The sequence below is a fragment of the Panulirus ornatus genome, chromosome 57 (genome assembly GCF_036320965.1).
Source record: "Panulirus ornatus isolate Po-2019 chromosome 57, ASM3632096v1, whole genome shotgun sequence".
NCBI lineage: Eukaryota > Metazoa > Arthropoda > Malacostraca > Decapoda > Palinuridae > Panulirus > Panulirus ornatus.
The window spans coordinates 5417829-5433936 of NC_092280.1; the positions used below are offsets into that span (position 1 = coordinate 5417829).

The 16108-nt window shown below is 42.3% G+C and overlaps 1 protein-coding gene across 4 annotated transcripts in view; it reads right to left on the reverse strand.

Annotated features, from left to right (window-relative positions):
• pcx (pecanex) overlaps nt 1-16108 on the reverse strand; it is a 93530-nt gene that overhangs the window by 21974 nt on the left and 55448 nt on the right. For all 4 annotated transcript variants that reach the window (XR_011716806.1, XR_011716805.1, XM_071694347.1 and 1 more), the window contains exons 17-18: nt 14878-14984; nt 5720-6441 (exon numbers count right to left, since the gene is read on the reverse strand). Coding sequence is in view for 2 of the 4 variants with exons in the window: in XM_071694347.1 (XP_071550448.1) it covers nt 5720-6441; nt 14878-14984 (829 nt within the window). In the remaining 2 variants the exon portion in view is untranslated. The remainder of the gene's footprint in view (nt 1-5719; nt 6442-14877; nt 14985-16108) is intronic.

Consider the following 16108-nt stretch of genomic DNA (forward strand, 5'->3'; position numbering starts at 1 on the left):
TCACATGTCCATAATATTTCAAAAAATCCATCTTGAATCTTAATAATCATTACCTTCATAACATGGTATCACCCTTATTTACTCAAAGATCACTTTGTTTACCTGGTTAATACCCACATCTGATGAAATCTAACTAGAACACCAAGAGATCAGGCCATGGGCAACAAACCGGTACCACCATAACAGAAATTTGAAAAAAAGGAGAGTTTTTCCTCACCCTTCCCAACTACATAAGTACTGTACGGAAAACTGAAAAAATATGAATCTGAAAGTGGTGGAAACAAGCACATGTGAAATGTGGACATTAGTCATAGATGATAGAGGTGGGAAGAGTTCAAAATAGGTATAGGAGAAAAAAACATTAAAAAAGGGGTGGTGAATACAGAATTAATGCTGTGACAAGAAAAGCTCAAGCATTGATGAGGGTTGACTGAGATGGTGAAGAAAATAACTGAAGCAAGGTGTTGAAATGACAGGAAAAGTATATTTGGCTGCTAGAAAAAGCTGATGTGTCTGCGATGATACAAGTAGGTAATCATTATTATTAATTAGAAGTCTCAAGCTATAGGGAGTGAAAATACACATGACAGCTAGATACTGATTATGAACAAATGTGGCCTTTTTTGTCTGTTTTCCTGGCACTACCTTGCTGAAGAGGGGGTAGCAATGCTATTTCCTGTGTGGCAGGTAGCGACAGGAATGGATGAAGGCAAGCAAATATGAATATGTACATGTGTATATATGTATATGTCTGTGTATGTGTATGTATTCTCCCTAAAATTTAATGATACTCTCTCACCCCAACTCTCATTTGCCCTCTTTTTCACCTCTTGCACCTTTCTCTTGACCTCCTGTCTCTTTTTTTTATACATCTCCCACTCAATTGCATTTTTTCCCTGCAAAAATCGTCCAAATGCCTCTCTCTTCTCTTTCACTAATAATCTTACTTCGTCATCCCACCACTCACTACCCTTTTCTAATCAACCCACCTCCCACTCTTCTCATGCCACAAGCATCTTTTGCGCAATCCATCACTGATTCCCTAAATACATCCCATTCCTCCCCCACTCCCCTTACTTCCATTGTTCTCACCTTTTTCCATTCTGTACTCAGTCTCTCCTGGTACTTCCTCACACAAGTCTCCTTCCCAAGCTCACTTACTCTCACCACCCTCTTCACCCCAACATTCACTCTTCTTTTCTGAAAACCCATACAAATCTTCACCTTAGCCTCCACAAGATAATGATCAGACATCCCTCCAGTTGCACCTCTCAGCACATTAACATCCAAAAGTCTCTCTTTCGCGCGCCTGTCAATTAACACGTAATCCAATAACGCTCTCTGGCCATCTCTCCTACTTACATACGTATACTTATGTATATCTCGCTTTTTAAACCAAGTATTCCCAATCACCAGTCCTTTTTCAGCACATAAATCTACAAGTTCTTCACCATTTCCATTTACAACACTGAACACCCCATGTATACCAATTATTCCCTCAACTGCCACATTACTCACCTTTGCATTCAAAGGGAGAATAAAAAGATGTTCTGGAAGGAGGTAAATAAAGTGCGTAAGACAAGGGAGCAAATGGGAACTTCAGTGAAGGGCGCAAATGGGGAGGTGATAACAAGTAGTGGTGATGTGAGAAGGAGATGGAGTGAGTATTTTGAAGGTTTGTTGAATGTGTTTGATGATAGAGTGGCAGATATAGGGTGTTTTGGTCGAGGTGGTGTGCAAAGTGAGAGGGTTAGGGAAAATATTTTGGTAAACAGAGAAGAGGTAGTAAAAGCTTTGCGGAAGATGAAAGCCGGCAAGGCAGCAGGTTTGGATGGTATTGCAGTGGAATTTATTAAAAAAGGGGGTGACTGTATTATTGACTGATTGGTAAGGTTATTTAATGTATGTATGACTCATGGTGAGGTGCCTGAGGATTGGCAGAATGCGTGCATAGTGCCATTGTACAAAGGCAAAGGGGATAAGAGTGAGTGCTCAAATTACAGAGGTATAAGTTTGTTGAGAAAAGCAAATGGATTTGTATGTAGCATTTATGGATCTGGAGAAGGCATATGATAGAGTTGATAGAGATGCTCTGTGGAAGGTATTAAGAATATATGGTGTGGGAGGCAAGTTGTTAGAAGCAGTGAAAAGTTTTTATCGAGGATGTAAGGCATGTGTACGTGTAGGAAGAGAGGAAAGTGATTGGTTCTCAGTGAATGTAGGTTTGCGGCAGGGGTGTGTGATGTCTCCATGGTTGTTTAATTTGTTTATGGATGGGGTTGTTAGGGAGGTAAATGCAAGAGTCCTGGAAAGAGGGGCAAGTATGAAGTCTGTTGGGGATGAGAGAGCTTGGGAAGTGAGTCAGTTGTTGTTCGCTGATGATACAGCGCTGGTGGCTGATTCATGTGAGAAACTGCAGAAGCTGGTGACTGAGTTTGGTAAAGTGTGTGGAAGAAGAAAGTTAAGAGTAAATGTGAATAAGAGCAAGGTTATTAGGTACAGTAGGGTTGAGGGTCAAGTCAATTGGGAGGTGAGTTTGAATGGAGAAAAACTGGAGGAAGTGAAGTGTTTTAGATATCTGGGAGTGGATCTGTCAGCGGATGGAACCATGGAAGCGGAAGTGGATCATAGGGTGGGGGAGGGGGCGAAAATTTTGGGAGCCTTGAAAAATGTGTGGAAGTCGAGAACATTATCTCGGAAAGCAAAAATGAGTATGTTTGAAGGAATAGTGGTTCCAACAATGTTGTATGGTTGCGAGGCGTGGGCTATGGATAGAGTTGTGCGCAGGAGGATGGATGTGCTGGAAATGAGATGTTTGAGGACAATGTGTGGTGTGAGGTGGTTTGATCGAGTAAGTAACGTAAGGGTAAGAGAGATGTGTGGAAATAAAAAGAGCGTGGTTGAGAGAGCAGAAGAGGGTGTTTTGAAATGGTTTGGGCACATGGAGAGAATGAGTGAGGAAAGATTGACCAAGAGGATATATGTGTCGGAGGTGGAGGGAACGAGGAGAAGAGGGAGACCAAATTGGAGGTGGAAAGATGGAGTGAAAAAGATTTTGTGTGATCGGGGCCTGAACATGCAGGAGGGTGAAAGGAGGGCAAGGAATAGAGTGAATTGGAGCGATGTGGTATACAGGGTTTGACGTGCTGTCAGTGGATTGAATCAAGGCATGTGAAGCGTCTGGGGTAAACCATGGAAAGCTGTGTAGGTATGTATATTTGCGTGTGTGGACGTGTGTATGTACATGTGTATGGGGGGGGGGGTTTGGGCCATTTCTTTCGTCTGTTTCCTTGCGCTACCTCGCAAACGCGGGAGACAGCGACAAAGTATAAAAAAAAAAAAAAAAAAAAAAAAAAGTTTGTTGAGTATTCCTGGGAAATTATATGGGAGGGTATTGATTGAGAGGGTGAAGGCATGTACAGAGCATCATATTGGGGAAGAGCAGTGTGGTTTCAGAAGTGGTAGAGGATGTGTGGATCAGGCGTTTGCTTTGAAGAATGTATGTAAGAAATACTTAGAAAAGCAAATGGATTTGTATGCAGCATTTATGGATCTGGAGAAGGCATATGATAGAGTTGATAGAGATGCTCTGTGGAAGGTATTAAGAATATATGGTGTGGGAGGCAAGTTGTTAGAAGCAGTGAAAAGTTTTATCGAGGATGTAAGGCATGTGTACCTGTAGGAAGAGAGGAAAGTCATTGGTTCTCAGTGAATGTAGGTTTGCGGCAGGGATGTGTGATATCTCCATGGTTGTTTAATTTGTTTATGGATGGGGTTGTTAGGGAGGTAAATGCAAGAGTTTTGGAAAGAGGGGCAAGTATGAAGTCTGTTGGGGATGAGAGAGCTTGGGAAGTGAGTCAGTTGTTGTTCGCTGATGATACAGCGCTGGTGGCTGATTCATGTGAGAAACTGCAGAAGCTGGTGACTGAGTTTGGTAAAGTGTGTGAAAGAAGAAAGTTAAGAGTAAATGTGAATAAGAGCAAGGTTATTAGGTACAGTAGGGTTGAGGGTCAAGTCAATTGGGAGGTAAGTTTGAATGGAGCAAAACTGGAGGAAGTAAAGTGTTTTAGATATCTGGGAGTGGATCTGGCAGCGGATGGAACCACGGAAGCGGAAGTGGATCATAGGGTGGGGGAGGGGGCGAAAATCCTGGGAGCCTTGAAGAACATGTGGAAGTCGAGAACATTATCTCGGAAAGCAAAATTGGGTATGTTTGAAGGAATAGTGGTTCCAACAATGTTGTATGGTTGCGAGGCGTGGGCTATGGATAGAGTTGTGCGCAGGAGGATGGATGTGCTGGAAATGAGATGTTTGAGGACAATGTGTGGTGTGAGGTGGTTTGATCGAGTAAGTAACGTAAGGGTAAGAGAGATGTGTGGAAATAAAAAGAGCGTGGTTGAGAGAGCAGAAGAGGGTGTTTTGAAATGGTTTGGGCACATGGAGAGAATGAGTGAGGAAAGATTGACCAAGAGGATATATGTGTCGGAGGTGGAGGGAGCGAGGAGAAGTGGGAGACCAAAGTGGAGGTGGAAAGATGGAGTGAAAAAGATTTTGTGTGATCGGGGCCTGAACATGCAGGAGGGTGAAAGGAGGGCAAGGCTGCAATTATACAGCCTTGAAAAAAAGAGAGATATTTGGGCATTAAGACTTAAAATCTGCTAATATAAGGAGACACAAAGAGTAAATCCACAAGTATAGCTGGAAATAAACTAAAAAGACACATAAAAAATATATATGAATAACCAGCAAGAAAATGGAAAGACAATTCAGTGTTCTACCCAGTAAGATAAGAAATTCATGTGTAGTAAACACCAAAATATTCAAACTAAAATAAGATAGTTTTGTACAGAAATTAATAATCACTATAGCTGTATGGTTAAAAAAAAAAAAACTGTGATGTGAATCAAGCACAAAGAGCAATGAGTACTATGTTCATGCCTTGCCTTAGGCAAAATCTTTCTGTAGGTAAGCACAGGTATGAAGGTGCTGATATATCCTTCACCAGGAAGTTACTTCAGGTAAAACCCATATGAACCATCATCTGATGATGGTGAAGAGCTGAAAATAATATACTTGTTGGGGATACACACGAAAACACAGGATGAAAGCGAGTGAGAGTAATCTACATCATAAAGAGGTATTGAGCTAATCTTTAGCTATACCCTGAGCTCATTATGAGCCTAAAATAGTATGTAAAAGAAAATTTATAACCAATACTTTCAATGCTACAGTTCAGTCTAAAGTGATTTACATGTTACAACACTATAACATATCTGTAAATATGACTAAGAGATGCTTATTTACAACAAACAACTCACCATGTATAAGTCAACAATACTAGAAGTTCCCTAGTCATATGAGCAAAACATGTAAAGAGACACAAGGCTTTAAGTAGCATGGGTGTACTGGGCAATAATGATGAGTTAATAAGGGTGTGTATATCAGTTTACTTGAAAGAGAGAGAGCTGAAATTTTCAACAAGACTATTAAGTTCAAATTGATAAACAAATACACACTAAGAAAAAGTGGAAAAATGAGCATACGAGATAATCCAAGAAAGAAAAAACAAAGGATATACTAAAGTGTAAGGCAAAAGGGTATGTCTTAAAGAAATACCAATACAGATATAATGCAGAGTTAATCATTTGATTGACCAATGAAGATTCTATAAAAAGAATGAAGCTAAATTATAACTCTAAACATTATAAACAGTTCTTACCCGGACTCGCTGCACATGTTTATCAGGAGGTGGAGTTGTAAATTTTTCTTCACTTTCTTCATGTAAGGTACTGCAGTCCTCTCGAATGCTTGTTGCATCCCAGGATGCATCCCTCAAGTGTGGATCTCTGGACCCTGTCATTAAGGGAATGGGTGGTACATCACGGGCAGGAGTTGACAATGATGAGGTTGGAGTGCTACGGCTGCTCGCAGATATTCCTTGACGTACTCGTTTCTCCCCACCTGCAAGAGATCCATCTCGTCCACTGTGAAGAGATACATCTCTACCACTGTGTAAGGAGCCTTCTCTGCCACTGTGAAGTGAACCTTCACGCCCACTATGAATTGATCCTCCATCTCGCCCACTATGAAGGGAAACATCACGGCCACTCCAATCCCGATCTTTGCTACTGGCAGAGCCCTCACTGAGCCCATCTCTATCCCTAGGATCAAGTCGGGTTAGTCCTGCTGTAGTATCAGATAAAAGACCAGCTAAACTTGCCAGTGTGGAGGTAGACTGCTTGTTTGCAGGGCCAACAAGTGATGAAACTGTTGAAACAATTGAGCCACGGTTGGCATGAAGAGAACCACGAGATAATGAACCACCACGTCCCAGACTCCCATGACCTAAACTTCCTGTTGCTGTGACTAAGCTGAGACCTCCGACCTGGGATCCATCTTGACTACCACCAGATCCTAAACTTGCAGGAGCAGTTGTCAAAACTGTAAAGAAAAAAATAAATCATTCTTTGATTCAGCTGGTAATCACTTGTTAAGAAATATTCATTACTAATATGTGAAAGGAGAAAGTTGACAGTAAAAGTGAATAAAAGCAAGGTTATAAGGTTCAGAAGAGTTGAAGGACAAGGTAATTGGGATGCAAGTTTGAATGGAGAAAAACTGGAGGAAGTAAAGTGTTTCAGATATCTGGGAGTGGACTTAGTAGCGAATGGAACCATAGAAGTGGAAGTGAGTCACAGGGTGGGTGGAGGGGGTAAAGGTTCTGGGAATGATGAAGAATGTGTGGAAGGAGAGAATGTTATCTCGAAGAGCAAAAATGGGTATACTTAACGGAATCCTAATTCCAACAATGTTATATGGTTGCAAGGCATGGGCTATAGACAGGGTTGTATAAAGGAGGGTGGATGTGCTGGAAAGGAAATGTTTAAGGAAAATATGAGGTGTGACATGGTTTGATCGAGTAAATAATGAAAGGGTAAGAGAGATGTGAGGAAGTAAAACGAGTGTGGTTGAAAGAGCAGAAGAGGGTGTGTTGAAATGATTTGGTCATATGGAGAGAATGAGAGGAAAGATTGACAAGGCAGATATATGTGTCAGAGGTGGAGGGAAGAAGGAGAAGCAGGAGACCAAACTGGAGGTGGATGGGGAGAATCCTATGTATTTCCCGCGTGTTGTAGATGGCGACTAAAGGGGGAGGAAGCGGGGGGCTAAATGCCCCCCTCCTGGTATTTAACTTTCTAAAAGGGGAAACAGAAGTATAATAATAATAATAATAAGGGGAGAAAGAATACTTCCCACGTATTCCCTGCATGTCGTAGAAGGCGACTAAAAGGGAAGGGAGTGGGGAGCTGGAAATCCTTCCCTCTTGTTTTTTTTTTTTTTCTAATTTTCCAAAAGAGGGAACAGAGAAGGGGGTCAGGTGAGGATATTCCCTCAAAGGTCCAGTCCTCTGTTCTTAATGCTACCTCGCTAAAGTGGGAAATGGCGAATAGTAAAGTGTGTGAAAGAAGAAAGTTAAGAGTAAATGTGAATAAGAGCAAGGTTATTAGGTACGGTAGGGTTGAGGGTCAAGTCAATTGGGAGGTGAGTTTGAATGGAGAAAAACTGGAGGAAGTAAAGTGTTTTAGATATCTGGGAGTGGATCTGGCAGCGGATGGAACCATGGAAGCGGAAGTGGATCATAGGATGGGGGAGGGGGCGAAAATTCTGGAAGCCTTGAAGAATGTGTGGAAGTCGAGAACATTATCTCGAAAAGCAAAAATAGGTATGTTTGAAGGAATAGTGGTTCCAACAATGTTGTATGGTTGCGAGGCGTGGGCTATGGATAGAGTGGTGCGCAGGAGGATGGATGTGCTGGAAATGAGATGTTTGAGGACAATGTGTGGTGTGAGGTGGTTTGATCGAGTAAGTAACGTAAGGGTAAGAGAGATGTGTGGAAATAAAAAGAGCGTGGTTGAGAGAGCAGAAGAGGGTGTTTTGAAATGGTTTGGGCACATGGAGAGAATGAGTGAGGAAAGATTGACCAAGAGGATATATGTGTCGGAGGTGGAGGGAACGAGGAGAAGAGGGAGACCAAATTGGAGGTGGAAAGATGGAGTGAAAAAGATTTTGTGTGATCGGGGCCTGAACATGCAGGAGGGTGAAAGGAGGGCAAGGAATAGAGTGAATTGGAGCGATGTGGTATACCGGGGTTGACGTGCTGTCAGTGGATTGAATCAGGGCATGTGAAGCGTCTGGGGTAAACCATGGAAAGCTGTGTAGGTATGTATATTTGTGTGTGTGGACGTATGTATATACATGTGTATGGGGGTGGGTTGGGCCATTTCTTTCGTCTGTTTCCTTGCGCTACCTCGCAAACATGGGAGACAGTGGGAAAAAAAAAAAAAAATAATAATAATAATAGTCCCTGGGGATAGGGGCTTAAGAATACTTCCCACGTATTCCCTGCGTGTCGTAGAAGGCGACTAAAAGGGAAGGGAGTGGGGGGCTGGAAATCCTCCCCTCTCGTTTTTTTTTTTTTTTTTTTAATTTTCCAAAAAAGGAACAGAGGGAGCCAGGTGAGGATATTCCAAAAAAGGCCCAGTCCTCTGTTCTTAACGCTACCTCACTAACGCGGGAAATGGCGAACAGTTTAAAAAGAAAAAAATAATAATTCTTTTTTTTTTTTGCTTTGTCGCTGTCTCCCGCGTTTGCGAGGTAGCACAAGGAAACAGACGAAAGAAATGGCCCAACCCATCCCCATACACATGTATATGCATACGTCCACACACGCAATATACATACCTACACAGCTTTCCATGGTTTACCCAAGACGCTTCACATGCCTTGATTCAATCCACTGACAGCACGTCAACCCCGGTATACCACATCGCTCCAATTCACTCTATTCCTTGCCCTCCTTTCACCCTCCTGCATGTTCAGGCCCCGATCACACAAAATCTTTTTCACTCCATCTTTCCACCTCCAATTTGGTCTCCCTCTTCTCCTCGTTCCCTCCACCTCCGACACATATATCCTCTTGGTCAATCTTTCCTCACTCATTCTCTCCATGTGCCCAAACCATTTCAAAACACCCTCTTCTGCTCTCTCAACCACACTCTTTTTATTTCCACACATCTCTCTTACCCTTACGTTACTTACTCGATCAAACCACCTCACACCACACATTGTCCTCAAACATCTCATTTCCAGCACATCCATCCTCCTGCACACAACTCTATCCATAGTCCACGCCTCGCAACCATACAACATTGTTGGAACCACTTTTCCTTCAAACATACCCATTTTTGCTTTCCGAGATAATGTTCTCGACTTCCACACATTCTTCAAGGCTCCCAGAATTTTCGCCCCCTCCCCCACCCTATGATCCACTTCCGCTTCCATGGTTCCATCCGCTGCCAGATCCACTCCCAGATATCTAAAACACTTCACTTCCTCCAGTTTTTCTCCATTCAAACTCACCTCCCAATTGACTTGACCCTCAACCCTACTGTACCTAATAACCTTGCTCTTATTCACATTTACTCTTAACTTTCTTCTTTCACACACTTTACCAAACTCAGTCACCAGCTTCTGCAGTTTCTCACATGAATCAGCCACCAGCGCTGTATCATCAGCGAACAACAACTGACTCACTTCCAAAGCTCTCTCATCCCCAACAGACTTCATACTTGCCCCTCTTTCCAAAACTCTTGCATTCACCTCCCTAACAACCCCATCCATAAACAAATTAAACAACCATGGAGACATCACACACCCCTGCCGCAAACCTACATTCACTGAGAACCAATCACTTTCCTCTCTTCCTACACGCACACATGCCTTACATCCTCGATAAAAACTTTTCACTGCTTCTAACAACTTGCCTCCCACACCATATATTCTTAATACCTTCCACAGAGCATCTCTATCAACTCTATCATATGCCTTCTCCAGATCCATAAATGCTACATACAAATCCATTTGCTTTTCTAAGTATTTCTCACATACATTCTTCAAAGCAAACACCTGATCCACACATCCTCTACCACTTCTGAAACCACACTGCTCTTCCCCAATCTGATGCTCTGTACATGCCTTCACCCTCTCAATCAATACCCTCCCATATAATTTGCCAGGAATACTCGACAAACTTATACCTCTGTAATTTGAGCACTCACTCTTATCCCCTTTGCCTTTGAACAATGGCACTATGCACGCATTCCGCCAATCCTCAGGCACCTCACCATGAGTCATACATACATTAAATAACCTTACCAACCAGTCAACAATACAGTCACCCCCTTTTTTAATAAATTCCACTGCAATACCATCCAAACCTGCTGCCTTGCCGGCTTTCATCTTCCGCAAAGCTTTTACTACCTCTTCTCTGTTTACCAAATCATTTTCCCTAGCCCTCGCACTTTGCACACCACCTCGACCAAAACACCCTATATCTGCCACTCTATCATCAAACACATTCAACAAACCTTCAAAATACTCACTCCATCTCCTTCTCACATCACCACTACTTGTTATCACCTCCCCATCTGCGCCCTTCACCGAAGTTCCCATTTGCTCCCTTGTCTTACGCACTTTATTTACCTCCTTCCAGAACATCTTTTTATTCTCCCTAAAATTTAATGATACTCTCTCACCCCAACTCTCATTTGCCCTTTTTTTCACCTCTTGCACCTTTCTCTTGACCTGTCTCTTTCTTTTATACATCTCCCACTCAATTGCATTTTTTCCCTGCAAAAATCATCCAAATGCCTCTCTCTTCTCTTTCACTAATACTCTTACTTCTTCATCCCACCACTCACTACCCTTTCTAATCAACCCACCTCCCACTCTTCTCATGCCACAAGCATCTTTTGCGCAATCCATCACTGATTCCCTAAATACATCCCATTCCTCCCCCACTCCCCTTACTTCCATTGTTCTCACCTTTTTCCATTCTGTACTCAGTCTCTCCTGGTACTTCCTCACACAGGTCTCCTTCTCAAGCTCACTTACTCTCACCACCCTCTTCACCCCAACATTCACTCTTCTTTTCTGAAAACCCATACAAATCTTCACCTTAGCCTCCACAAGATAATGATCAGACATCCCTCCAGTTGCACCTCTCAGCACATTAACATCCAAAAGTCTCTCTTTCGCACGCCTGTCAATTAACACGTGATCCAATAACGCTCTCTGGCCATCTCTCCTACTTACATAAGTATACTTATGTATATCTCGCTTTTTAAACCAGGTATTCCCAATCATCAGTCCTTTTTCAGCACATAAATCTACAAGCTCTTCACCATTTCCATTTACAACACTGAACACCCCATGTATACCAATTATTCCCTCATCTGCCACGTTACTCACCTTTGCATTCAAATCACCCATCACTATGACCCGGTCTCGTGCATCAAAACCACTAACACACTCATTCAGCTGCTCCCAAAACACTTGCCTCTCTTGATGTTTCTTCTCATGCCCAGGTGCATATGCACCAATAATCACCCACCTCTCTCCATCAACTTTCAGTTTTACCCATATTAATCGAGAATTTACTTTCTTACACTCTATCACATACTCCCACAACTCCTATTTCAGGAGTATTGCTACTCCTTCCCTTGCTCTTGTCCTCTCACTAACCCCTGACTTTACTCCCCAGACATTCCCAAACCACTCTTCCCCTTTACCCTTGAGCTTCGTTTCACTCAGAGCCAAAACATCCAGGTTCCTTTCCTCAAACATACTACCTATCTCTCCTTTTTTCACATCTTGGTTACATCCACACACATTTAGGCACCCCACTCTGAGCCTTCGAGGAGGATGAGCACTCCCCGCGTGACTCCTTCTTCTGTTTCCCATTTTAGAAAGTTAATACAAGGAGGGGAGGATTTCTGGCCCCCCGCTCCCGTCCCCTCTAGTCGCTTTCTATAATAATATAATAATATAATAATAATAATAATAATAATAATAATAATAATAATTTTTTTTTTTTTTTTTTTTTTATACTTTGTCGCTGTCTCCCGCGTTTGCGAGGTAGCGCAAGGAAACAGACGAAAGAAATGGCCCAACCCCCCCCCCCATACACATGTACATACACACGTCCACACACGCAAATATACATACCTACACAGCTTTCCATGATTTACCCCAGACGCTTCACATGCCTTGCTTCAATCCACTGACAGCACGTCAACCCCTGTATACCACATGACTCCAATTCACTCTATTTCTTGCCCTCCTTTCACCCTCCTGCATGTTCAGGCCCCGATCACACAAAATCTTTTTCACTCCATCTTTCCACCTCCAATTTGGTCTCCCTCTTCTCCTCGTTCCCTCCACCTCCGACACATATATCCTCTTGGTCAATCTCTCCTCACTCATTCTCTCCATGTGCCCAAACCATTTCAAAACACCCTCTTCTGCTCTCTCAACCACGCTCTTTTTATTTCCACACATCTCTCTTACCCTTACGTTACTTACTCGATCAAACCACCTCACACCACACATTGTCCTCAAACATCTCATTTCCAGCACATCCATCCTCCTGCGCACATCTCTATCCATAGCCCACGCCTCGCAACCATACAACATTGTTGGAACCACTATTCCCTCAAACATACCCATTTTTGCTTTCCGAGATAGTGTTCTCGACTTCCACACATTTTTCAAGGCTCCCAAAATTTTCGCCCCCTCCCCCACCCTATGATCCACTTCCGCTTCCATGGTTCCATCCGCTGACAGATCCACTCCCAGATATCTAAAACACTTCACTTCCTCCAGTTTTTCTCCATTCAAACTCACCTCCCAATTGACTTGACCCTCACCCCTACTGTACCTAATAACCTTGCTCTTATTCACATTTACTCTCAACTTTCTTCTTCCACACACTTTACCAAACTCAGTCACCAGCTTCTGCAGTTTCTCACATGAATAATAATAATAATAATAATAATAATTTTCCAAAAGAAGGAACAGAGAAGGGGGCCAGGTGAGGATATTCCCTCAAAGGCCCAGTTCTCTGTTCTTAATGCTACCTTGCTAACGCGGGAAATGGCGAATAGTTTGAAAGAAAGAAAAGAGATAATAATAATAATAATAATATGGAAACACATAGATGATCTACATCCTAATCAAACCTTTTTGGTGTGCAACCGACATCTTCAACCTCACCTCAGAATATTAAAAAACAATAAAATCTTTTGTTTTATTTATAAAGTTTTTACATATTTGCCATTTCCCACGTTAGTGAGGCAGTGTCAAGAACAGATGACTTAGCCTTAATGGAAAAAATCCTAACTCAGTCCAACTATCTGCTCCTTTATGAATTAAGACTGAAACATTACAAGTCTAGAATAAACATATTATCTAACAGACTGGCCAAAACTGTGTACGGACAGTAAAGACATGGAGATGGGGCCACACAGATGCAGCACAACCATATACCATAGTCACTAACAGGTTACTTAAGCCTGCAGAATGCCCTAATTGCTCATTCTTTGATTGAATTGTCACTTGTGGCCTACCAACAGAGCCCAAAATGAGTACAAAGTTCAACTTGTGATGGGAAATAAAATTTGTAGATTGTCATTCAGATCATAATTGACTGACATCCACAGCACCCAAAGAACCCTTTCAAAGAAAGAAAGAGGTCCTGGGGCAATTATGATAATACTTATATATATGCTTTCTGGGGAAAGTATACGATAAGGTTGATAGAAATGCCTTGTGGAAGGTTTCAAGAATATGTGGTGTGGGAGAAAAGCTGCTTGAAGCAGAGAAGCTTTCATCAAAGGTAAGGAGCATGTGTATGAGTAGGGTGAGAGGAGAGTAAGTGGTTCCAGGAAAAGGTCAGTCTGCAGCTATGGTGCATGTTGTTACCATGGCTATTTAATTTGTTTATGCATGAGGGAGGCAAATGCAAGGGTCTTGGAGAACGGGTTGAGTAGGTAGTAGGTAAGGGAAGAGGGAGCCTGGTAAGTCAGTAGTTCTTTGCTGATGACACAACGCCGGTGGCAGATCTGAGAGAGAAACTGCAGAAGTTGGTGAATGAGTTTGGGAGTGTGTGTGAAAATATGACATTGAGAGCAAATGTGAATAAAAGCAAGATTATCAGGCTTACTTGGGCAGTGGGGCAGGTTGGTTGGGGTGTGAGTTTGAGTGGAGAAAATTTGGAAGAAATGAAGTGTTTAATACATCTGAGCGGAAATACCAGCGAATGGAAATATAAAAGCATAAGTGAGTTGTAAGGCAGTTGAGGGGGAGAAAGCTCTTACAGAAATGAGGAATGTGAGGGAAGAGAAGTCATTAACCAGGAGGGCAAAAATGAAAAATGGGTATGTTTAAAAGTATAGTAGTCCCAACAATATTACATGGATACATGGCACAGACTATAGATTAGGCTGTGCAGAGAAAGGTGGATGTGTTGGAAATGAAATGTTTGGGGCAATATTTGGTATGAGGTAGTTTGATCAAGCAAGTTATGGCTGAGAATGCTGAAGAGGAAGTGCTGAAACAGTATGGACATACAAAGAGAATGAGTGGGGAAAGGTTTATTAAAGAGGATATTTGTGTGGAGGGAACAAAGAGAGTGGTGAGACAAATTGGAAACGAAAGGATGGAATGAAAAAGATTTTCAGTGATTGGGGCCTAAACATGCAGAAGGGTGAATGGTGTGCAGGGGACAGAGTGAACTGGAATGGTGTGGTATACAGGGGCATGTAAAGAGTCTACGGTAAACCATGGAAAGGTCTGTGGGGCCTGGCTCAGGACAGGGAGCTGTGGTTTCAGTGAATTACACATATGGAGCTTTTCTTCCATGTGGAGTATAATCTCCAAAAATTATCTTTCTTATTTCAAAAAAAGTCATACAGACAAAACAGAGAGTTGGTCTTGTATACATGGTAGAACCTGCAAATAAACAAATTTTACGCTTACCCTGATGAAGTGGAATGTTGCCATGTTGAGAATCTGCTGCTCGACTACATTCATCATTCAACCCTGAGCTACCACTAGAACAACCCTCACCACAACGTTGTCGCACTCTGGAATATATTATGTTCCCCCTTCATAATAAAGAATCTATAGCCATAGTTAACATTACTTAACACATCCTAAAGAATGAAATAACATACCTCACTTGGTTCAGACCGTTAAGAGACCAGGTATTGGGAGGGTTAGTGATGGCTGCTTGGTAAGCCAGCACTTCAGTGGTTGTCAGGTTGCACTCCTTATTGCCCAGGTAGCAGTCTTTTCTTTCTGTCTCACCCACATGTAGACTACTGGTATTCTGTCTAAAAACATACAATCTCTTCCTGTCATACATAACACCTGACAACACTTAACTCACATAGCTCATTCTTCATTACTCTAGATTTTCCTGCAGTGAGCACTATGTGCTTACCCTGCCATTCGGCAAAATAGTAGGAGCAATAGACAGAACCAGTAGTTTGGAATATTTTGGCAGGGGCATTAGTTTTAGGTAAAAGTAGTAAATAGGAACATTAGGCAGGAGCATTACATAGAAGCGGTCAGTAGAAACATCAGGTAGACGCTTGTGCAAACATTTCACTAGAAATGCTTCTACCAGTGGCCTGTTAAGGGTGAAACACTAAAGAGTGGCACTGGAGTTCACTACTTATGGAGACCCTATTGTCACGGCCACACCCTTGAGGGAGTTCCAGGTGGGAAAAGGCATTGGAAATGTAGATAGATAAGATACATGGAAAGAAGAGACTTGGATGAGCCTGAGCAACTATAATATATATCTATATATTCCAGTCAAGAATAACATTTCAACAATATATGTCAATTCTTTATTACATGACAGCTAGAGACTGAGTGTGAACGAATGGGGCCTTTGGTGTCTTTCCTAGCGCTACCTCGCACACATGAGGGGGGAGGGGGTTGTCATTCCATGTGTGGCGAGGTGGCGATGGGAACAAATAAAGGCAGACAGTATGAATTATGTACATGTGTATATATGTATATGTCTGTGTGTGTATATATATATGTGTACATTGAGATGTATAGGTATGTATATTTGCGTGTGTGGACGTGTATGTACATACATATGTATGTGGGCGGGTTGGGCCATTCTTTCGTCTGTTTCCTTGCGCTACCTCGCTAACGCGGGAGACAGCGACAAAGCAAAATAAATAATAGATAA